General features: G+C 45.1%; 1 protein-coding gene across 3 annotated transcripts in view; it reads right to left on the bottom strand.

Annotated features, from left to right (window-relative positions):
* Nucleotides 1-24512, bottom strand: part of CRTC3 (CREB regulated transcription coactivator 3) — a 98800-nt gene that overhangs the window by 39737 nt on the left and 34551 nt on the right. For all 3 annotated transcript variants that reach the window (XM_078078849.1, XM_078078850.1, XM_036082812.2), the window contains exon 3: nt 1410-1529. In XM_078078849.1, coding sequence (XP_077934975.1) covers nt 1410-1529 — 120 coding nt within the window. The remainder of the gene's footprint in view (nt 1-1409; nt 1530-24512) is intronic.

The following is a 24512-nucleotide window of genomic DNA, read 5'->3' as shown; positions in this document are numbered from 1 at the left end:
ACTAGCGGAAGAACCGGCTGGATTCTATGGAAGTTAGGACAATTCCAGAAGGAAACCCGCGGACTCAGTCGTCATCCCCACCATCCCTGACAGTGGTCACGAAATCCACAAAGACTATAAGTCAGCGTCTCTCGTGGACCAAACGTGGACACAGTTTGGTCACAAGTCACTATCCCTGCCTCCAAATGGAAAACAGCAAGAAATGGGGGTGGGGGAGGCAGGAGAGGTCCTGGTTCCCTCTGTGGGTCCCACAACTCCTCCCACGGGGCCTCTCTTGACGGGGGGGTCCCGGGCCGACCCACCGAGTGGTGCTGTGAGGGGAGAGGCCCAGGCAGGGGCTCAGCTTGCCCTGGGGCTGAATCTGTGCCCTTCCAACCTCAGCAGTGGAATCTCGGACAAGTGACTTTGACGCTCAGTTTCCTCCTTGGAAAACGGGAGTTTAAAAAAAACGAACTATTCAGTGAGTCTTGAGGACTACATGACATCAATTGCCCAGCACAGTGCCTGGCATGGGTAGGTGCTCAGCAAACATGCGTGCCCTCCCCCCACTTCCTGGTTTCTCGTGAAGCCAGCTCCACCATCACTGCCAGGAATTCGGCTCTGCAGTAACCCTCACCCCGCCTTCCTGTGCCCTCCTCCACCCGTGAGGAGCATGCAGGGAGAGCGCCCGCCCTCTTGGCACACTGCTTCTCTGTCCGCTCCCACAAAACCTCCACAAAACCCAGCTCAGCTCTGTGTCCCTGAAGCCCTGAGCACAGAGCTGGTGGCCCAGCAGTGACCTCCCGCCACCCCCCGGGCCCCAGCCCCCAATAAACGAAATTATCAGGGGAATTTGCAATCTCCTTCTCCTTATTCCTACTTAACAGCATAGGATTTGGCGGATGGACAGTGTAAGAATTTTCCTAACTACCAGCTTTATATCTCAGGTGTCATTTGCTGAGTTTGGAACTCAAAAAATAGAAGATCCTATGAAATTTCTGCTGTAAGTTCTAACGGCAGGTCACCAGGTCAACAGGAATAAAAATAAGTCACTTATCTGTCTCTCTGTTTTAGCTAGACAGACTAACTCTCTCTAACCTGGTTCAAAGTCAGGTTTAGCTCTGACCTGGCTGCTTTCTGAAGAAAATGCTGAGGAGGCCTTGCAACAGGGCTGAGTTAAGGCTGTTTATGTTCTGTCCCTTAACTCAACTCTATCAATGTTTTCATCAAGTAAATACCCGCGATGATCTTTCCAACTTTTAGCTGCAGAGATGTTTCTAGTTTCCAACTCATTTATTTTTATTGCCTCCATTCATCAGATAAAACGAAGGCTTTGAGGCCAAAGGGGAACCGTGGGGAAGATAAGTCCTGAAAACCTTTCAAACATTTCAAAAACTCATACTCCACGCCCAGACAACGAGAAAGGATATTTGTCGTCCTGGCTTGTCCCCGGACCTTCGATGGAGAGGGTGGAAGCGGGTCCTGGATGGCCTCTCTACCAGCCCGTGGTGGCGGGTCCCCCGCACGCTATCAGCCTGGTGAAGGGAGGGCTGCAGAGAGAAGGGACAGGAGTCGGCCCGTGACCATGAAATTGCCACTCACCCTCAAGAACAACAACAGGTAACAACAGCAGATGAAAGGACTGATTTCAGGTTTCTACAGGTGTTCACGACTGGGCCTCGAGTCAAGGCAAATCAAATCACGTAGCACGTGGAGCTGTTTCCATAGGGTTACAGAGCAATTTAAAACAGTCTTCCGTGTGTTAAGGTGAAAGCTGAAAGAATGATAATATTAAAAGCTGTCATAATTCAGAGGTGGGACTACGGGTTCATACATCACACGCCAGACACTCAGAAGTACACCTGAAACGCACAAGAAGCATATCTAAGATAGAGATAAGCTGGATACCTACAGACCGTGGACTATTTGTTCTGCAGAGAGTCTTTTTAAATTTTTTATTGAATTGACAATGTTTAAAAATTCCGGTTTGAGGCTTCCAGTGAAAAACCCGAACCCTTGGCCACGCCAGTCCCACATTCCCATGTAGCAGAAGGGACAGAAATCGAGAGTGGCTGCTTTCTCTGGGTGGGACACCCATTCTCAGGCTTTGAATGCTCATACCAGGCCCCTGGATTGACTTACTATGTTAGACATTTGAGTTTGTAGCCCCTGAATTAAGCAAAGAGAGAATACTACCTCAACACAAGTTGAAAATGTGCAACTCATTATTCCCCCAAATGGCACAAGTGAAAATATAAACAGATTCAGCGTAAATCCATGCTCAATAAATCCAAAGTCCTCTGTTAAGGAGGCTTGGGGTACATTTGTAACATTTTTGAGACCGGCACCATAAAAGGCAAGTTGGTTTTGGTTGTTGAAGACCAAACACTAGGCTGAACCATGATATCACACATATGATGTGTGGGCAATGTGCACACGCTATTCTGCAAGGGCTGTGTTTGTGAAACATATGAAAACAGATTTTCTTTTATGTAAATGGAATCATATGTAAATAGTTAGCTTACTCTGAAAGGAATCACATAATGGAATATGTTTTTATAGGGAAGCTTCTTTTAGCTAAGAATTGGTCATTAATTTTTCTTTGTTAAACATACGGATTTTCTCACACTGGATTTGGGGATGACTCCTATTTCTCCTCAGTGGGCTGATAAAATGTCTGGGCTAATTGAGTCTAACGGTTCTAATCTATTTTTACAACCCGAATCTGTTAACTCCTAAAATAAAGAGATCTTGGTGAGCAACAACTTCTGAGGGCCTGGAAGACAGACAGCCATCGGGACGGGTAAGCGGGCTGTTGATCTCAGACGATACAGCACTCCAGGGAGTGACAAGTTGAAATACCTTTGTAAATCAAGAGGATGCATACCCACACTTTTTCAGAGCCTGTTTACACAGTAGACAGAAGGGACAGATGGCTTTGTTCCAGGATAAAAGGGAGGATTCTCTGGTAATGCAACCACTATTCACTACAGCGATGTTAAATGTACTTGAAAACACAACGTTTTCACTGAGGAGTCTCAGAGCACAAATACTCCAGACTGGGCTCTCAGAGGCCAGCCTACAGAGGTGGGGCTGAGAGTCTTTAGAAGGGGTTCTGAAAAAGCAGAAAGTTCTGGGAACGTCTTACAGACTTCCTATGATACATATACGTGCTATTTACACTTGCTTCTTCTGCGTTCATCCCCACGGACCCAACTCCTGTATTGCTTGGACTCAGTTGGGGGGGCAGGGGGGATGGTCTCTGCTAACATTTTAATTTTCTTCTCTTCCTCACTGTGGCACTACTGCAACTCTCTACCCCTGTGGTAGCTGATCTCCCTCCAAATGACACCGGACTACTTAGCCTTTTTGATTCACAGGGACCTGCCTTGTTTGTGAAATGAGCTCAAGCTGGTGTTCAGTCAGGGAAGCCGGGGGCTGAAGTGGACTTGGAGTGAGGAAGCCTGTGAAACACTATGGTGTTAGCCTTGCTGAGAGCTAAGATTCTGTTATTTAAAAATGTACTTCTGGGGCGCCTGGGTGGCTCAGTCGGTTAAGCCTTCAACTCTTGGTTTCGACTCAGGTCATGATCTCAGGGTCGTGGGCCTGAGCCCTACATTGGGCTCTATACTCAGTGCGGAGTCTACTTGGGACTCTTCCTCTCCCTCTCCCCCTGCTCATGCTCACTCTTTTTCTTTCTTTCTCTAAAATAAAATACAATCTTAAAAAAAAAAAAGTATTTCTTAGGTCAACTTTAATACAAAAAGAACTAGAACCCTGGCACCCTGAAGGCCAAGTACATCATACTTTCTGTTCCTTTTCAAGTTTTATTCAGCTTTTACAAGGCTTGTACCCACAGAGCACATCTATTTTTATCGTCTATATTCTGTACTCAACAGTATTTTGTGAACAGTTTTCTGGATACTCTGTAGCCCTTATAGTTACTAATTCAGGAGGTGCTCAGTACTTCACTTCTAACCTTCTAAGGCCCACCCTCCACGTTGCAGTTCAAAGAAGATGTGATTTGGAGTCAAACGATTCCAGTCCAGAATCCCTTACTAACTAGCAAGTCACTTCACCTTATCTGTAAAGTGGAAATGATGCTGCTGATAACTTCCTCACAGGCTTGTTGAGAAAACGAAATTAGATCATGCATGTGAAAGCTGCCTTATCCCAGGGATACTGGGCACTACCAGCTGAAGTGTCCTCCCACCCCCACCCTGATTCACAGGTTGAAGCCCTAACCCCCAGTGTGACTGTCTGTGGACCCAAAACCTTCAGGAAGGTAATGAAGGTGAAATGAGGTAATAAGGCTCTCATCTAATAGCACTGGGATCCCTATAAGAAGAGAAAGAGACAGTAGGAAAGGCCGTGTGAGGACAGGAAGAGAGGTCTCACCAGAAACCAACTCTGCTGACACCTTGATTTTGGACGTCCAGCCTCCAGAATTGTGAGAAAATAAATGTCTGTTGTTTAAGCCATCAGGTCTGTGGTATTCTGTTAGGGCAGCCCAAGCCGACTATGACCACTGGGCATGAGCAGAGGATGATGTCCCGGTGGGTGGATGCTGGGAAGCATCTTGTTAAAGGTGAGGCCACCCTACAGAGTCCTTTTATGGACTGCAAGAGCAGCACCACTGTTAGGGGCTCACTCAGTATTCTGAGCCTCCCAAAGTATCCCCAAGGGACCTAGATCTTCATTAGGCACCCATCTGCCTCCCATGCCAGGGCACCTCTAAAAGCTGCCACCTGGGACGAATGGCTGAAAAGAACATTGGCAGGGCCCTGTGACTGGCTTCGGCCAATGGCTCATGAGCAGACGTTGATATGCGTTTGTCCAAACAGAACCTCTCATACTCTTTTCCTGCTGCCATGAGAATTCCATGCCCAGATAGGGATGCTCCCTCGGCCTCTGAAGGAGAAGAGACGTGGAGGAGAGCCACAACAACAGCAAGGAGGAGTTTAAAAAAAAAAAAAAAAGCGTGCTCAAAGTCCCAGAGTTTGGGGAATGGTTGTTCCCACAGCAAAGCTGACTAATACAGTAGTGACAGCAGAGAGAGGCCGCAGTGAGACAGAGAGTCCTATATTTTTTGAAGAGCACCAAGAGGGGTGCCAAGTCGAAAGAGCCTGCAAATTGGTTCCTATGTGTTTTGAGGATGGCCTCAGGCTCGGACTCGGCCAAACGCCATCCTGTTTCAGAACACGGGACCCAGACACCAAATGAAGACAAGAAAGCTTCTGTGCCTCCATCTACAAGAGCTCCTTCCCGTTGATGTCGGGGCGCCAGTGCTGGACCACCCACAGATAGACCAAGCACATGCTTAGGGCACCAGCAAGGCAAGGCCAACGCAGAAGAGGAAGGATCTACTTGAGAGGGTGCCCAATAACGTTCAAAGTATCATTGTGGGAAAAATCAGAATTGAGCTGGATTTCCCTTCCTTTTTGTCTTGGGATGGCTTAACGGTTTTTATTCCGAAATCCATACACAGATGGGGGGTGCAATAATCTCTGCAGGGCCTGAGTCAGCACAAGTCTTCACACGGCCCCCTGGGCACTAGACAGCAGATGGGAGCGGCACACCGGGGGGCAATGTTCTCAGTGGCAGCCGAGATAATGCAGAGGCGCCCGCGTCGGCAGCCTGACGATGAGCTTTGGCACCAGGAGGCTCACCCAGGAACCTTAGCAGCGAAGGGGTAAGCTATCAAATTCTGCTTCACATTGTGACCTAACTGCCAGGGGCTGAGTGTGGGAAGAAAGGATGGAGTGGTCACCCGAGGCAGGGGAAAGGTGGATTCTGGGCGTCAGTCACCAAATCTGAGAGAAGGCAGACTGCAGTTGGAGCGCAGCCCGAACACCAAGGGTCCACAGACCTCAACAGTGAAGGGCAATGAGCGGGGTTCGGGGTGGGGGGCAGGGGGTCAGAGTGACTCCTGAGTTGGCTGCAGCCAATTCTCACCAATTCTGTGGTTGGGCTTTGGGGGGAAGGAGGCACATCTCGAGTTCAAGGCGCTGCTGAGAACTGGATGTCCACGTGCACACAGCCCTGGTCTCGGGCTCCTGATTGTTTCTGCAAATATCTCCGTGTGGACGGCAAACTGGCTCAGGTATGCAGGTATTAGGATGGCTGCTGGGGGGAGGGTGGCGTGAAGGGGGCAATACTGACGGAGAACTCTTTCTGAGATGAAACAGGATGTCTAAATCTTCCACAGAAGCGGAGTTGTGCATTTCCGGGGAGAAGTCCAGAGTCAATGGCGTAGACTACCGAGCGCTCCGAGCACCCCCCAGGGGCCCAAGATCTCATTTAGGCATCTTTGTGTGTGTAGGCGCCCATCTGCTGCCCACCTCGCGTCACCTCGGAGAGCTGCAGCCTGGCATGAATGGCTGAAAAGTTGCAGCTGACTTTCCTTACCTTTCCTAGGGGAAAAAATACTTCCTCTGATTAGGCACTGCTGATCTATCAACGTGACCTATATTTGCATTAACCCTTTTAGCAGATGTACCACAATGTTAGCATATCACGTTTGTGGTTAATTAGAAACCCCAGACCTTTCCACGTGACTAATAAGCCATAAGCAGATTCCTACTAAGCCCTTGTTATGAAATGAGCTCAAGTGTGAGAGCTTGATCCCAGGACTCCGAGATTATGACTTGAGCTGAAGGCAGAGGCTTAACCGACTGAGCAGCTGGCTACAGTATATTCTTTGCCCGTGAAGGACCAAGTAGCACTTTTTTCTTGCTACAAAGATCAATTCTAGCTTATGATGGTATTTCTATACGATGTTATTAAAAGAGGGAGAACTGGAGTGCCTGGGTGGCTCAGTCAGTTGGGTGTCTGCCTTCGGCTCAGGTCATGATCCCAGGGTCCTGGGATAGAGCCCTGCGTTGGGCTCCCCGCTCAGCGGGGAGTCTGCTTCTCTCTCTCCCTCTGCAGCTCCCCCTGCTTGTGCTCTCTCTCTGTCAAATAAGTAAATAAATAAAAATCTTTAAAAAAAGGGAGAACTATAATTTGCAAATTTTCTCAGGTGAAAAATGAATTTCTAAATGCTAATAGGATGACTAAATATGTTTTTACATTGTAAGAAGCTTTAGTGAGTTTTTAAAGATGTATTTAAAAAGATAAATAAAAATGTATTTAAAACATGCACACGGGGTGCCTGGGGTGGCTCAGTCGGTTAAGCATCCCACTCTTGATTTCGGCTCAGGTCATGATCTCAGGGTCGTGAGATCAAGCCCCACATCAGGCTCTGCCCTGAGTGTGGAATCTGCTTAAGATTCTCTCTCTCCCTCTGCCCCTCCCTACCCCAGCTCACATGCATGTGTGCGCTCTCTCTCAAAAAAATAAAAATGAAATAAAATAAAAACAAAACATGCAGAATACCAGGATGAAGCATGCAAACAGTTTCTTCAAAAAGCCTTGACCCAGAATATCCTAACTGCAGCGTCTTTACAAAGGGGTGCCCGAACGGTATTCAAACAAACAATTCTACCTAAGGCAACTTTCAATAGCTCCACTGGCACGCATGATGACTACAGATCAAGAAAAAAAAGATAAAACTCCTGTAAGAGAAGCATATGTTCTCCTGGAATACCACTGTCAACACTAGAAATACATCCTGGCAGGCAGCTTCGACAATACAGAGGATGTGCTCCATGTGACGTCCCTGTTACCTTATGGTGTGAGGACAGGGGACTTGCCTAAACTAGGGGTGACTTAGGTAGCAACCTCACCCATCTCAGCAGCGAACCAGGAAGCAAAGAAAGCCTCTAAGCAACAGAATCAGTTAAGAACCCCCAAGGGGTGGGGCGCCTGGGTGGCTCAGTCGGTTAAGCGTCTGCCTCTGGCTCAGGTTATGGTCCTGGAGTCTCGGGACTGAGCCCCGCATCGGGCTCCCTGCTCAGTGGGGAGTCTGCTTCTCTCTCTCCCTCTGCAGCTCCCCCTGCTTATGCTCTCTCTCTCTCAAATAAAAATCTTTTTTAAAAAAAGGAAAAAAAAAAAGAACACCCAAGGGGAGCACTCAGAAGGGAGCCCCCTCAGGTCTTCCATCACGTCTTACCTGAGCCTAACAAACTGGGCCATCCCGTTTTCATGGGGATGAGCAAGAGGAAGGAACGGGGGCTGCTGGCTCATTAGGGTGAGCTTCACAAGTAAAAGCAAAGGGACTGCTGACCTCACCAGCCCCCCAGCTCCATGCTTTCCTTCTTCAGATGAGAAACCAGGATCCAGAATGAGGAGGGGCTTTTCTCAAGGTGACACAGCTAGTAACAACTAGAAGCTTGAACTCAGGACCCTGAGCCTCCTGCAGGGTTGGGCTCACCTCGCTGTTTTGCCTCCTTGGCTAAGGAGCCTACATAAAATCAGTTGTTCCTGAGACTGTGAGTGGATTTTTGCTGGCACACCACGGAAAGAAAGTAAAAAGGTAGGAAATTTTCCAGATAAAATTACATTCTCGTAAATCTACCGAAGAGCTAAGATTTGATGGAAGGACACCAGCCCCGCTGGGATCTCGGACTGTCCTGCAGCATGAGCAGCACATCTGCGACTTGCTATTGGACCCAGCAGTGCCAACCACAGCTGTCGAACCTCGTATCTGATAAAAGGTTGGCTGAAAGTCCCAAGGCTATTTATTGACCATCCCACGCCTCCTCCTAGAGAATTAAGATGCTGCTTCAATCATTCTAAATTCCTCTGTTGTGCTGTCCCTCCTCCCCAGCAGGGCGGGGTGGGACAGCGGACTGGCTGGAAGTTTCCCCTGGAGAGGGCGAGCCCACGCGTGGCCTCGAGGTCACACTTACACTCACTCTTGTGCTCTGCAGGACTTCCGGCCCGCCCGTGATGGTGTCCTTTAGTTCACTGCTTTAGTTCTTGGGAAGTTATGAAAGATTGGCCTCTAGGACTGAAGGAACTTCTCGTGGGCAAGAGTGAAGATTTAACACGTGTGGGAAATAGGGCAGGTTCCTTGAGCTTGCGGGGCTTTTTAATGCAGGCTCCAGTTAATGGAAGCTGCTACAGGCCCCTCTTTGTCAAAGGGCAAGTCTAACAAAGGGACAACTGTGCCTCTCTTGTGAGCCCAGCTGGGGATCAGTCCAGCCGCAGCCTGTATGTCCCTTGGTTCTCATGATGAGGAGCGGGAGTCGTGAGGACCTGCCCACAACAGAGAAGAGGCTATTAATTCACTGCCTTGGGGTTACACGGACCATTTTAATTTTACCTTATAAACTGTGCAGAAGAAAAACGATTTCATGGCTGGATTAGAGACTCTATTATACCACCATCAAAAAAATCAAAAAAACCCAACTCCTTTACAAATCTCCGGAGTCAGACCTGCTCCTCCTCCCTCACTGCAGGCCCCAGGCTCTTCCTTTGCCGTCTGTGGGGTCAGGACCAGGCCGGGGCTGGCGCCTACACACCTGCCAGAGGGTGAGGTCTTGGGTCCACCAGACTGTAAAGCTCCTAACTTCGGGGAACGAGGTGAGGCTTCTCTCTCAGCAGCGGGCCAGTCTTACTCCAGCCTGGCAGGGTGATTTGGTCCTTAGAGCCCCTGAATCACCACAGGGATGTTTTGGTTTTTGTTTGTGTGTTTTTTAACCTGGAGACTATACCCTTTTTGACCAAATGAATTTGGGGTGCGATCTCCAAAGGACCAAACGAGCCCTACCATGAAGGTGCAAAGAAGTTACAAAGAACAGAGCTGGCACCCCACCTTGAGGCTAGAGACCTGCCCTATCACCACATCTGGGGCCCTTATGTTGCCCCTTCCTCCTCCTTATTATAAACGAAAACTAAAAGGGAAGTAAAGTTAATGAGATAAACTAAAAGATTACTCTGAAAAATGACAGAGATAAAAGTTTGTTTCTTATGGCAGCAAAGGTCCAAACACACACACACACACACACACACACACACACACACACACACACACAAGCAATCAAAATGACCTTGGAGGGCCAGGAGAAATAATCTGTCAGAATAAGAAGTAACAGCAAAGCGGGGTGCCTGGGTGGCTCAGTCGGTTAGAAGACTTAACACGTGTGGGAAATAAGGCAGGTCATGAGATCATGACTCAGGTGATGATCCCAGGGTCCTGGGATCAAGCCCTGTGTCAGGTTCCCTGCTCAGTGGGGAGTCTGCTTCTCCCTCTGCCCCTCCCCCTGCTTGTGCTCTCTCTCTCTCTCTGTGTCAAATAAATAAATAAAATCTTAAAAGAAAGAAAGAAAGAAAGAAAAAAGAGCAAAGCATAAAACGCACCCAGAGTGTGGGGCCCAGGGTTCACTGGGGGCTCCTGTTCAGGAAGGGGCAGACGGGTCAGCGTCCTGGGCCGGGCTGCACACCTTCTTATCTGAAGAGGTGGGGATGACATCCCACCGATGCAGTGGCTAGAAGTAGTGAGACCTGTCATCCTGCCCCCAGAGTCTTCCCTCTCAGCACAGTGGGTTCCCATACACATTTGCTCTATCATTCTGTTTCCAAATAACTGGGCTCCAAAGCAGAGTGTGTGCCCCTCAGGGGGCGTACAAGATGTGTACAAGGTGTAAAGAAGACACTAGAAGCTCTGTTTCTACTCAGTTTTCTACTTTTTGTGTACATGATATAACAGTAGAGTGTATGTGTCTATAATTTATAAACAAACAGAGATACCCAGATTGGGGATATAAAACTCTTTTTTACTGCGAGGGTGCATGATCAGAAAGTTTAAGTGACAAAATGCTGATAATTATTGAAACTGGTGACAGCTATATGGGAGTTTATTATTCTCTTTCTACTTTTGTGGATGGCTAAAGTTTTCCATAATAAAATGAAGGGTTTCCCCTTCAGCCCCTCCGGGATGAGTGTGGGCACGGTAAGGGCTAATGCAGACCCCAAGCCTCTAAAGGCATCTTACTATCTTTCCAGAAATGCCACATGAGCCCCCACAAAGGAAGAAGTCTGAAGCTGCCCATTCCTGCCCCATTCTCCTGCCTGGTGTGATGTGTTTGGTAGAGAGGGAGGCCTTCTGTTGAGTGCAGTCTGACCTCTAACTCTGCGGCTATGATCATGACCCCAGAGATTAGTTCTGGGTAAACTGGGCCTGCCCAGTTATTTCCTCCAGAAGAAGCTGATTTGCCTCTTACGATGACGACAATGATGAGGAGCTGTGGAAGCAGAGAGTTGGTTTTCGCGAGCTACAACTTGAGCAGTAACAGGGCAAAGGAGGCCGGTCCAGAGGCAGGTTATACAAGGCTATATAGGACCGCAGCTGGCCAGCAGAGTGAGGCCATAGGTGTCCTCGGAGGCCAGACAGATCGGGGGGCGGGGGTACTTCAGATCAGGCAGGAAAGGGGGTCAGGGTGCCTGAGCCCAGCTGCATCTCAGCACAGGCCTCCTCCTGCAGTAGGGACGGGAGGTAAGGAACACCCCCCCACCGCTGCTGACCACCTTTATCCCTGCTCCCTTCCCTCTCTCATTCCCAATCACACTGCCTTCCCAATCACAATCACTGCCTTCCCAATCACAATCACTGCCTTCCCAATCACAATCACTGCCTTCCCAATCACAATCACTGCCTTCCCAATCACAATCACTGCCTTCCCAATCACACTGCCTTCCCAATCACACTGCCTTCCCAATCACAATCACTGCCTTCCCAATCACACTGCCTTCCCAATCACAATCACTGCCTTCCCAATCACAATCACTGCATTCCCAATCACACTGCCTAAACCACTGTGATGAAACGTGGTAAGACATGTTGCTGAGTTTAGAAGAAATCTGTAATTTGGAATTAAAAAAAAAAAAAGCAAGGAGGGGGATAAATGAAACTGACAAAATGTTGAAAATTATTGGGGGATGGGAGGTGGGGGTGAAGGTGGTCCAAAGGTACAAACTTCCAGGTTAAGCTAAGTAAGTTCTGGGAATGTCATGGACAGCACGGCGGCGGTGGTTAACAATATTGTACATCCGAAAGTTGCTGAGAGAGGAGATCTTAAAAGTTCTCATCACAAGAAAAAAAATGTAACTGTTAAGTGACGGATGTTAACTAAACTTATTGTGACGACCATTTCACAACATATACATACAGCAAATCATTATGTTGTATACCTTGAACTAATATAATTTACATGTCAACTGTATCTCAATAAAACTGGAAAAAAATATTGAAACAGGTGATGAGTATAAGGGGGGCATTCATTATTTTATTCCTTACTTTTGAGTACATTTTACATTTCCAAATAAAAAGTTTAATTTTGGGGGGCGCCTGGGTGGCTCAGTCGTTAAGCGTCTGCCTTCGGCTCAGGTCATGATCCCTGGGTCCTGGGATCGAGCCCCGCATCGGTACTCCGTGGGAAGCCTGCTTCTCCCTCTCCCACTCCCCCTTGTGTTCCCTCTTTCGCTGTGTCTCTCTCTGTCAAATAAATAAATAAAATCTTTTAAAAAAAAAAGTTTAATTTTTTAAAAGATTTATTTATGTGAGAGAGTGGGTGAGAGCATGTGTGGTGCGTGGCGGGCGGGGGGTTCTATCTCACAACCCCGAGACCATGACCTAAGCCGAAATCAAGAGTTGGATGTTTAACCCACTGAGCCACCCAGGCGCCCCCAAAAGTTTACTATTTAAAAATTAAAATTGTGGCACTGTAACACTTTTTAAGCTTTACCCCAATAACTTCCAAAGACATGCAAAAGGTGAGGTTCTCTACCACACAGCCAGCAAAAATTATGACTAAAATACTTTTTTTACATGACTTTAAAAGACAAAATCAGTGCATGATTTCCCAAAGGAGCTAGAAAAGTATCATGAGAAAATGTTTTTTGGGGTGAATAAAATAATCTGGTACATTTAGTTAGCTACAATAGCACATGGCAATCCTAAATAGAGCATACTGAGTTAAAAAAATATATCCTGTTTTCGATTTCCAAGAGCCCAGGTACTTCTCCTCGTGTGGGTCCTCGCTCCCGGAGACACACACAGCGCGCAGCCGGCCGCACGCGCACTCGGGAGAGTCGGGGAGGCCCGTGCAGCCCCCCGGCGGCCGTGCTAGCGACGGGACCCACCACTTTCCCAGGCCGGCCACTCCTCTCTCATGCAGCCGTGCTTCTGCTATGTTTTCCCTTACATGGAGCTGGGACACGTCCCTGGAGAAATCTCTTGAGGGAATCTGCCCGGATGAGAGGTTTCTAAAAATTCATCATCATCAGAGGGTTCTTCTCCAGAAGGAAGCAAGCAAGCTACATCAGTGGAAGAACGTGTCGGTGGGACCGAGTTCTTCACTGAATTTGAGTTAAAACTGCGAGTCCGGTTGCTTGTTTGGAGACTCTTTGAGTTCAGTTGGTTGGGCATTCCTTTTGTCAACCAAATAGAAAAATGGGCAGAACTCATAAAAGGAAGCCTTTTTTTCTTATCTGCAAGTGCCCACCTCTGCCTACAGACAGGGCAGGGGAAAACGGACGTGAGCTGCTCTCCCTCCCTTGGATGGGCTACTGAGCTCCACGCCGGGGGCGGCACTGACGGCGTCTTGGTTCCCAACGGGTCGGCAGGGTCTGTCCCTTACAAGCAAGATGGGCCTTTCTCCAGGTCTGGCCTGTAACTGGAGGGATGAGCCAGGCTGGCCCTGCCTATGCAGGCTCAGACGGCCTCACTTCTGGGAAGAGGGAGGAGGGAAGGGGCGGTGCGGATGTCCCATTTTGATCCCAGGGCCCAGCCCCGTGGAGCCTGGGGAGCTACTGAGTGGCCAGGAATGAAGCTCATAAAGCTAATGATTTGATCCTGTGTTGGGTCCCCACCAGTGCAGCCCAGAAAAGAAAACGGTCATCAACCAGCTTCCTTAGTTGCAAGAAGAGTGGGAGTTCAGCTGACTCAGATTAGGTACTAACACAGCCCTAACATCACCCATCCCTCAGTACCTGGTACCCTAGAAAGTGGAAAAGGAAAACTAGCACTAGTGAACTTGGTTACGTCTGTGGGATTTCAACATTTTGCGGTGATTTTTTTTGTATTTCATCTGATATTCCACAGTGGGGTGTGCGATCAGCGTGGATTATAAACTAGAGATTAAAAGTAAAATATGTTTAACCAGTGCAATAATTCAGATATTTGCTCTAAAACCACAATGAAACCTACTGACCAATGCTAATGGTTTTTTCTTTCATTTTCAGTGTATTTTACTTATTTGTTCTTTGGAAAAATTTTGAGATCTTAAAACCTTTGGAGTTCCAGGCAATAATTTTTTCCATTTCTACACTTATTTTTTTTATTGAATAAATTTGATACCTAACATTGTGTAACTTTAAAGTATACAGCATGTTACTTTAATACGGCATATATGGTAATATGATTGCACATATGGTGGTATTTATCACATTAATAATTACAGTGGAATACTGTCTACATTCATCATGCTGTACATTACATCTCTGTGGCTTATTTACTACTTGTGACAAGCTTGTACCCCTAAACACCATCACTCTTCTCCCCTCACGCCCTGGTCACTGCTGTTTTACTCTTTTACAAGTTTAATTTTTTTAGATTCCACATATAAGTGATACTGTACAGTACTTCTCTTTCTCTGGCCTACCTCGCTTAGCATAATGTGCTCAAGGTCCATCTATGGTGTTGCAAATGGCAGGATATCCTCCTTTCTCGTGCCTGAATAATATTCCATTGTGCATATGGACCACATCTTTTTGATCCATCCATCTGTTCACGGGCATTTGGGTTGTTTCCATATCTTGGCTATTGTGAATAATGCTGCGATTAACATGGGAGTTCAGATATCTTGTTAAAATCCTGTTTTCGTTTCCCTGGGAATAATTTATAATGATCACGGAGAGACGGAAAGTCACAGGACTGTCACTGGGATGTGCCACAGCTGGGAAGGGGAGAGCCAGGGTGCCAGAAGCTAGAAGCTTCTGCCTATATCAGGGTAAGGACTAATCTCCTTTCCCCTTTCCTTTCCCCATAAACCAGCTTTATAACTGATACTGTGATTTATAACAAATACTTGGTTTTCATCCCTGTTTCTGGCATAGAGCTCCTAAAAGCCTTGTAATTTCCTAAGTGATGAGAGCAACAAAGATGTCTTTTATTATATTAATTAGGTGAGTTTTGGGACACACTTAAAGGTGAGGGCTGGTTGTCAGAAGAATCAACCGCGTGGTTGGAGACTGGACTTTCAGGGCCCCTCACATCTCCCCGGAGGGGAGAGGGACTGGAGGTTGACTCAGTCACCAGTGGCCAATGATTTAATCACTCATACCTAGTAATGAAGCCTGTGTACAAACCCAAAAGGATGGGGTTCAACACATGGAGTTTTGGGGAGAGTAGAGAAAGCATAAGCTCTGTGCCCCTTCCAATACACCTTGCCCTATGCCTCTCTTCCATCTGGATGTCTATCTGCATCCTTTATCATATCCTTTTATAATAAACTGGTCAACGTAAGTACTATTTCCCCGAGTTCTGTGAGCCACTCTAGCAAATTAAATGAATCCAAAAAGGAAGGAGGTCATAAGAACTTCTGACTTGTAGCCAAGTTGGACAGAAGTTGTAGGTAAGTTGGGGACCTGAAGTTGTGTGCATGTGAGGGGGAGGGGAGCAGTCAGGTGGGACAGAGCCCTTAATCTGTAGGATCGGATCCTGTCTCCAGATAGCATCAGAACTGACTGAACTGTAGGAGAACTGCTCCCTGGTGCCCATGGTGGGATTGGGTGTGCAACCCTTAACCGCCCACGCAGTCAAGCTGTGGCTAATAGGGCCAGGCAGTGCCAGGCCACAGTCCTCCTCCCTGACCCAAGATCCGGGACTGTCCACTTCCCCAAGGGTTCTGGTGTCCCGTGGGGAAGAGTAGAGAAAGGGCAAAGATCTACACCTCACAGCATAAAGCAAGAGTGCTTCTTAGTGGTTCTTGGATGCAGAGGACAGATAAATCACAGACAATTAGAGCTATCACTAACGAAAAATTCAGGCTCTGCCAGAACCATTGCTTTTAGAGATAACCAACCAGCTTAGATCAAATGATTTGAATAAGTAATATGTTTACATTTTTAAATAAAAAGATATGAAGATGACAGTGAAGAGGCGACCTCTCACTGTTGTTTTCCTTCTGTCCGGTTCCCAATGCCCAATGGGTAACCTGATTACTAGTTTCTTGCAAGTCCTTCCAAATACGGATTATGCATGCACAGCAAATAAGAATATCTATTACTTCCGCTCCTCCTTTTTTTACACAAATGGTGGCATACTAGTATACTTCTCTGTACTTTGCTTTTAAACTTCATCGCCAATGAAGTTTGTAAACCTGATTCCAATTTCTTGGTTCTTTGTCTGAATTTGAAAAATGTAAGAAGAGCCAAACAAAAATTTAGAAAACAACAAAATTAAAAGTCAAAACTGTCAGAGAACATACGCCAACATCAGAACGGGATCACTCTCTTTTAGACCATTCACGTTGGCCAATTTCTCTAAGTCCTTACAACCATGTCAGTGTTGCCTTGTCCTCAAAGAGGATCCCAACCCTCTGCCCCTCTATTGGCTCATCCATCAGTGTCCCCTCTCTTCTTTGCAGCCAAGCTTCAAGATGAAGGGCTTACTGCCAGGACTTCCTTCCCCCCCCCCAGTCCCTCCCGCGGCCCCCTCCCCTCTCTACTCCGCTGAAATGTCCCTTCCCAAGGTAACTGTGGACTCTCCTTGTTACTAAATCCAACAGTACTTTTCAGCGCTTAGGTTACTCGACCTCTCAGTGGTGTCTGAAATTAGTAACAATGCACTCTTTAAAAATGTTCTTCGGGCTTCCTATGACTCCTGCGTCTCTGGGTGTTTCTTTCTAGTCTTCTCTGCATACTCCTGGACTTCTTGACCATCCTCTGAATGCTGAGGCTCTTCACAGCTGTCCTTCAACTCTGTCTCTCCAGCCCAGATCTCTCTCCAATGCTTCAGAACTGTGTAGTCCACAGCCCCATGGACGACTCTTCTAGGATAGCCCACAGGCATTTCAAACTCAACATGTTTGGAAGTGAATTTGTCCTCTTCCTCCAAAACCAGCCCAATTCCATCTGTTTTGCATCTCTGGGAATGGCACCACCCAGTTGCCTAACCCAGGACACTTGGGGTCATCCTTGAGTGTTACCTCCCCCAAATCTCTCCATCCCTGGCACCTCCAGGTCTGGCCACTCTGACCTCCTAAACACCTCTCAAACCCACTACTATCATCCATTCTCTGTCTATCCACTCTTCTCGGGATTACGGTAACAACCTTGTAATTGGTCTTTTTTGTCTCTAATCTTGTTTCCTCCAACCCAGTTTCCACACTGCAGTCAGAGTAATCTTCCTAAAATACAAATCTGATCACATTATTCAGCTGCATAAAACCCATTAATGACAGGATTTTTAAAAAAAGATCCTAGCAAGCCGATTTTAAAGTTCACCCGGAAAAATAAACAAGCAAGAATAGCCTGGAAAAATCATTGAAAAAAAGCATGAGAGTGAATTAACCCTACCAGAGTTATAATACATAACATAAAGCTATAAAAATCAGTTAAAACAATGAGATTCTGGTGTATGAATAGACACATAAATCAATAAAAGAGAACAGGAAGTCTCAAAATATAATCAAAATACGTGGGAATTTTGTATATGATAAAAGTGGCATTTTAAATTAGTGGAGAAAAGATGATTATTCATAAACAGTGTTGGGACAACTGGCAAGCGAACTGAAAAAAAAATTAAGTCAGAACTGCACTGCATGCCTTACATTAGCATAAGCTCCTGATAGATCAAAGATTTTTAAATCTAAAAATGAAGGCATAAAGTATTACAAGAATCAGAGAATACACCATGACAAAAAACCTAGAAGCCATTTAAAAACATTAAATTTTGCTGCATAAAAAGATGTAGATGTCTGCATGGAAAAAGAATCCATCATAGAGAAAGCCAAAAGACAAATTTCATAGATAAATGTCTACTTTTACTAATACATAGAGAGCTCCTAAAAACACCAATAGGAAAAAGATCAACCACCCAAAAAAATTAAGGTCAAAAGATACAGATTGCTCACAGTAGAGATAATGCAAATGATTCATAAACATGGAAAAAACGCATCTCACTCATAGTAAGAGAAATGCGATTTAAAACTACACAGAAACATGATTTTTCATCTATGAGACTGACAAAGATCAAACAGTGTGATAAAGCCCTGAGCTGGGGAGGATGTGGGCAAGCAGCGCTCTATGGCAGACGGGGATGTAAACTGGTATGACTTCTATGGAGGGAGAACTGACACTATCTACCAAAACTATAAATGCCCCAGAGATTCCACTTCTAGAAATTTCTTCTTGTAGATATATCTGCATGTGTATAAAATTATATGTATATAAGGTGTGTATTTTTTGGAAGTATGTAAATAAATGTTCATAATTAAGAAACTGGTTGAATAAATTAGGGTAGATCCATAAACAGAATACTACTGAGTATTCAAAAAAAAAAAAAAAAACCCCAAGAATAAGGATGTTATATGTGAGCTGTTATGGAAAGATCTCCAAGATCTATTAAGTAGAAAAAAACAAGGTACAGAAATGTGTATGGTTAGCTATCTTCAGGGTAAAAGGGTAGGGTAATGCATTACACATTCACATTTGCTGATATCTACACAAAATATCCCTCAAAGAATAAACAGATATGACAATACTGATTGCCTCTGGGGAGTGAACTGAGTGTCTAGAATAGAGATGGAAGGAGTATTTTTCACTGGACACTCTTCTGATTATCTTTAATCTTGAACTGCATGAACATATATATATATGGAAAAAGAATCCATCATAAAGAAAGCCAAAAGACAAATATCATAGATGAATGTTTACTTTTATATATATGTGTATATATATATTTGAATGTATATGTACATATATACATTCAAAAAACAAGTAACATTAAAATCGAAAACATAGCATAAAGCCACAGTAACTATACTGATGTGGAATGGAAAGGAGACTAAATGGCCAAATCAATGGAACAAAGCAAGAAAACAGAAAGAACCATATAAAAATTAAATTATTCAAGAACTGAGACAATAGACTGGTCATAGAGGAAAAGAAGTGGGATCTCTGTCTCAAATCTCACATCAAAATAAATTCCAAAGTGGGGCGCCTGGCTGTCTCCGTTGGTAGAGCGTGCAACTCTGGATCTCAGGATTGTGAGTTCGAGCCCCATGTTGGGTGTAGAGATGACTTAAAAATAAAATCTTTAAAAAAACCCATAAATTCCAAATAATCGTATTAGAACAAAATATGAGTTGAAAAAAGTGAAGTTTAAGAAATCTTAGAGTGATGAAGGCCATTCTAAACATATTACAAATTATAACATAGAAGCCACAAAAAAGAGCAATACATTTGTCTCATAAAAATTAGAGCAGAAAACTCCCCCCCTAAAAAAAACTCCCAATAAAAATAAAACTAAATGGAGAGAATATTTGGAATATAAATGGCAGACTGTGGTGGACAGATTCTAAGGTGTCACCCGATGATCCCCACCTCCTGGTGTTCACATTCTGGTGTAATTCCCTGCCCGTGAGTGAGGGTAGGACGTGTCACCTGCTTCTCATCAACAGGATATCACAATAGTGATGGAATATTGCTCCCATGATTATGTTATGATATTTATAAGACTCTGTCTTGTTAGCAGTGGTGCTAAGAGACTCTTCTTCACTGGCCTGGAAGAAATCAGCTGCCATGAAGTCAGAGGCCATGTTGGAGAAGCCCACGTGGCAAGGAAGTTTGGGGGGCCCATAGGGGCTAAGGGAGTCTTTGGCAAAAAAGTGATGCTTTTGTCCTGCAACCACAGGGACATGAATTCTGCCAACCACCTGAAGGAGCTCAAAAGCATATTCCCAGCTCAGTCTCTGAGGAGACCACAGCCCCAGTCAATATGTGGACTGCAGCCTGGGGGGACCATAAAGTAGACAGACCAAATAAGCCATAGCCAGATTTCTGACCTACAGAAACTGTCAGATAATAAAAGGTAATTTTTATTTGTGGTCATTTGTTACATAGCAATAGAAAACCAATACATAAAGAGACAATTTCCCTAATATATAATAAAGACTTCTTATAGGCCAATAAAAAATAAAGTACTCAATAGAAAAAGAGGCAAAAAGGGATCCTGGGTGGCTCAGTCGGTTAAGCATCTGCCTTCGGCTCAGGTCATGATCCCAGGGTCCTGGGATCGAGTCCTGCATCGGGCTTCCTGCTCCATGGGGAGTCTGCTCCTCCTCTCCCTCTGTGTGTATGTGCTCTCTCTCAAATAAATAAATATCTTAAAAAAATTTTTTAAAAAGCACTACAATTAAAAAAAAAAACAGGCAAGGGGCGCCTGGGTGGCTCAGTCAGTTAAGCGGCTGCCTTCGGCTCAGGTCATGATCCTGGGGTCCTGGGATCGAGCCCCATGTCCGGCTCCCTGCTCGGCGGAGAGCCTGCTTCTCCCTCTCCCTCTGCCTGCCACTCTGCCTACTTGTGCTCTCTCTCTATCTGTCAAATAAATAAATAAAATCTTTAAAAAAAAATAAAAAATAGGCAAAAGGCTTAAGAACATAGTCTACAGAATAGGAAGTACAAATGGCCGGAGAAGCGTAAAGAGAGGCTCTATGTGGGTTTTGTGTTACGTCCTTAGAGCAGTGCCAGACACACAGGGGCCACTCGATATTATTTGCTGAATAAATGAATACATTTCACTCATAATTAAAGAAATGCCAAATAAAACAAGATACAATTTTTTACCCATTAGGCTGGCAAAGATGGAAAAGATGGATACTCAACTTGAACAGACAACAGACATTTCTCTAAAGATGATACACAAATGGCCAGTAAGCGTGTGGAAAGACGCTCAGTGATGCTGTACTGCAAATCAACCACAACAAGGTATTTATTACCTTACACACATTAGGATGGCTACTACCCGCCCCCACCAAATAATGAGCATTGGTGCGGATATGGAGAAATTAAAACCCTTCTGCACTGCTGGTAGGGACATAAAGTGGTGCGGCTACTATGGAAACCAGTATGGTCACTCCTCAAAAAATGGAAAATAGAATTATCATATGATCCAGCAATCCTGCTTCTGGGTATATGCCCAAAAGAGCTGAAAGCAGGATTTCAAAGAAATATTTGCATGCCCGTGTCGACAGTAGCATTATTCATAATAACCAAGACATGAAAGCAACTCAAACGTTCACTGATGGAAGAACAGATAAACAAAATGTGACATATACATACAATGGAATACTATTCAGCTTTAAAAAGGACGGACATCCTGTCACATGCTTCAACATGGATGAGTTTGGAGGACGTCATGCTAGGTGAAATGAGCCAGCCACAAGAAGACAAGTACTGTATGATTCCACTTATATGAGTTACATAGAGAAGTCAAATTCAAAGACAAAAAATAGACTGGTGGGGGGCACCTGGGTGGCTCAGTCGTTAAGCGTCTGCCTTCGGCTCAGGTCATGATCCCAGGGTCCTGGGATCGAGCCCCGCATCGGGCTCCCTGCTCAGCGGGGAGTCTGCTTCTCCCGCTCCCACCTGCCCTGCTTGTGTTCCCTCTCTTGCTGTGTCTCTCTCTGTCAAATAAATAAATAAAATCTTAAAAAAAAAAAAAATAGACTGGTGGTTGTGGGGGTGAGGAAGGGTAAATGGGGAGCTGTTGTTTAATGGGTACAGAGTTTCTGTTTTGGGAGAGGAAAATGTCTGGAGGTTGGCTGCACAACACTGTGAATGTACATAACATTCCTGAACTGTACATTGAAAAATGGTAAAGATGATAAATTTTATATGTTTCTTACAAGTTTTAAAACGGGTATATTCTGGGGTGAGGAACAGACATTCTGACGATACTGGTGGGAGCCAAAAATGTTATCTATAGTGAATAATTTTACAATATCTACCTTAATTTTAAATATGCAAACAATCCTACCCAGTTGTTTTACTTCTAGGAACATATCCTACAGATACCCTTTTAGAAATACTCAAAGATATATGTAACAAGAACGCTCACTGTGGTGTTGCTTCGTAACAGTGAAAAGGTAGACACAGTCTAAATGTCCCTCAATAAGAAACTGGTCAGGTAAATAATGGGAGAGCGATATGAAGGTATACAATACAGCCATTGAAAAGAATATATATCTTTATATACTAATAGGAAAAAATGTCCAAGATGTTAAGTTTTGTTTTTAAGGTAGAAATTATTTAGTACAGCATGCTTTCACTTGTGTGAAGAATAAGTATGTGTATACGATATATGCTTGCATTTACACAGGAAACTTCTGGAAGGGTGCTAAAGAAACACTTAGTAGGTACCTCTGGGGATGAGGATTGGGGGAGGATGTGAAGGAAAGGGAAACTTATATTTTTCATTTTATATGTTTCTATATTATTTTTTTTGCAACAAATGTGTATTACTTTCATATAAAAATTAATTTGGTGGGGTGCCTGCCTGGCTCAATTGGAAGAGAGTGCGAATCTTGATCTCAGGATTGTGGGTCTGAGCCACACACTGGCTGTAGAGACTACTTAAAAATATTTTTTTTTTTTGAGATTACTTAAAAATCTTAAAAAAGAAATTAATTTGGAAGAATAAGTGAGCAAGTGGGCAAGCAAATAAGTATTTTCCAATAGCTTTACACTGCCCCTAAGACAAAATCTAAATGAGAAAGTAAGGTCTTTCGTGATGTGGTTCCTACTTCAACCTCCGGCCCCATCCCTCACCACCACATCTCACACTCAGCTATGTTCCAGTCTCACCCAACTTCCCCTTCCTCAAACAGGACAAACTTTCTCTTGCCTCTCAACTTTGCCAAACAGTGCTGCTTTTGCTCAGGTCCCAGCTCAGACGTCTCTTCCTCCAGGAAGCCTTCCCTGGTGCGCCCCCCCCAACCCCCCGCCACCCCCAGGCTCAGTTAGGCAGCACTAAGATGCATTCAACCCAGTCTCTGAACTCCTCTACCCTGCGTCTCTCACGTGGTCTCACAGTGACTTGTGAAAACATCTGCCTCTCCCACTGAAGTTCAACCACGCAGCGGCCATGCCTGTATGGGTCACTGTCCTATCTCCAGGAGCAAGGACGGGGTCTGACACATAGACGGTACTCAGTAATTATTTGCCAGATTGGACTTGTAGAAATGAAACCACATCATAGACAGCTGAGGAGCACAGAAGGGGGAAGGTGGAATTAGGATCCTTCCATCCAAACACAACCACAGTGTTCCTTCAAGAGTTATGTTCCTGGGCATGTTTTCTCATAGCTGCATTCCCAAGCTAGACATTTTGACAAGGCCCTTGGGACACAGTCATTTTGGTTGGAGAACATTTTGCTGCACCCTTTCAAAACATGAGGCTTTTATAAGAAGTAAAGATTACTGTTTTTATAATCAAGTAATGTGTACAGCAGACCACAGGCATCCCAGACCCCTTCTTACCACTAACCTACCTCTCATCCCCTGAGGACTTTCGCTTTGTACTTAGTGATTAGTTTACAGCCTAGTGGCTTATTTTTAAAACTTACTGTTATACCCCCAAAATTATCATTGTAAAGAAGTATTAGAACATTAATGTAGGGGCGCCTGGGTGGCTCAGATGGTTGGGCGTCTGCCTTCGGCTCAGGTCATGATTCCAGGGTCCTGGGATCGAGCCCCGCATTGGGCTTTCTGCTTAGCAGGGAGCCTGCTTCTCCCTCTCCCTCTGTCTCCCCCCTGCTCATGCTCTCTCTCTCTCCGTATCTCTGTCTCAAATGAATAAATAAAATCTTTAAAAAAAAAAAAAAAAGAACATTAACGTAATGTTTGTATTACTGAAGAAATTGTTAAGAATTTCACTAAGGACACCCCTAACAGTGGTGAGGTGAGAGAGGGTAAGAGATCACACTGATGCCCGCATATCCCTTCCTGCCTCCCTATTGAGGGTCTACCCAGAGAAGGTTGAGTTGGAAAAGAAAGCCACATAAGATAAAGTGAATCCTCAGAGCCCTGCCTCATCCCTCACTACCCCCAGCCCAAGATTAGAGGTTGGTAAGGCGGATGAGACCCAGGCATGGGATTAGGTTCTATGTTTTGCTCATTGTTAGGTTTTCTTTCTTCTTTTTCTTTTCTTTTTTTTAAGCTCCACGAAAAGAAAAAGTAGTCACAGAGTGGCACCTGTCAGAAAGGCCCTGGAGACAAACCAGCTACGTTCTAGCACCTACGTAGAAACTTCATATGCTCCTGTAATCGCCGGGGCATACGATTTGTAGCTCCTTTTCAGTTTTTTGCTCAACGCTTCCTCAGGTAGCTGCAGAGCCTTTACATTCAAAATTTTACACTGTACTAAGCAGATGTATGATATTTCAATGATTTGCAATGAAAAATAATCCTGCAACATTATCAGGCCTAAAGTTTTCTTTTTATACCCTGGAATAGTTTGTCAGGATAAAGTACCATAAGTAGAATTCATCAAAGAGTAAGAATACCTTAGGGGCACCTGGGTGGCTCAGTCGGTTGAGCGTCCCACTCTTGATTTCAGCTCAGGTCATGATCTCGGGGTCACAAGAT

Source organism: Halichoerus grypus, chromosome 8 (genome assembly GCF_964656455.1).
Source record: "Halichoerus grypus chromosome 8, mHalGry1.hap1.1, whole genome shotgun sequence".
In the NCBI taxonomy this organism is placed as follows: domain Eukaryota; kingdom Metazoa; phylum Chordata; class Mammalia; order Carnivora; family Phocidae; genus Halichoerus; species Halichoerus grypus.
This window is presented reverse-complemented; position numbering and strand designations above follow the sequence as displayed.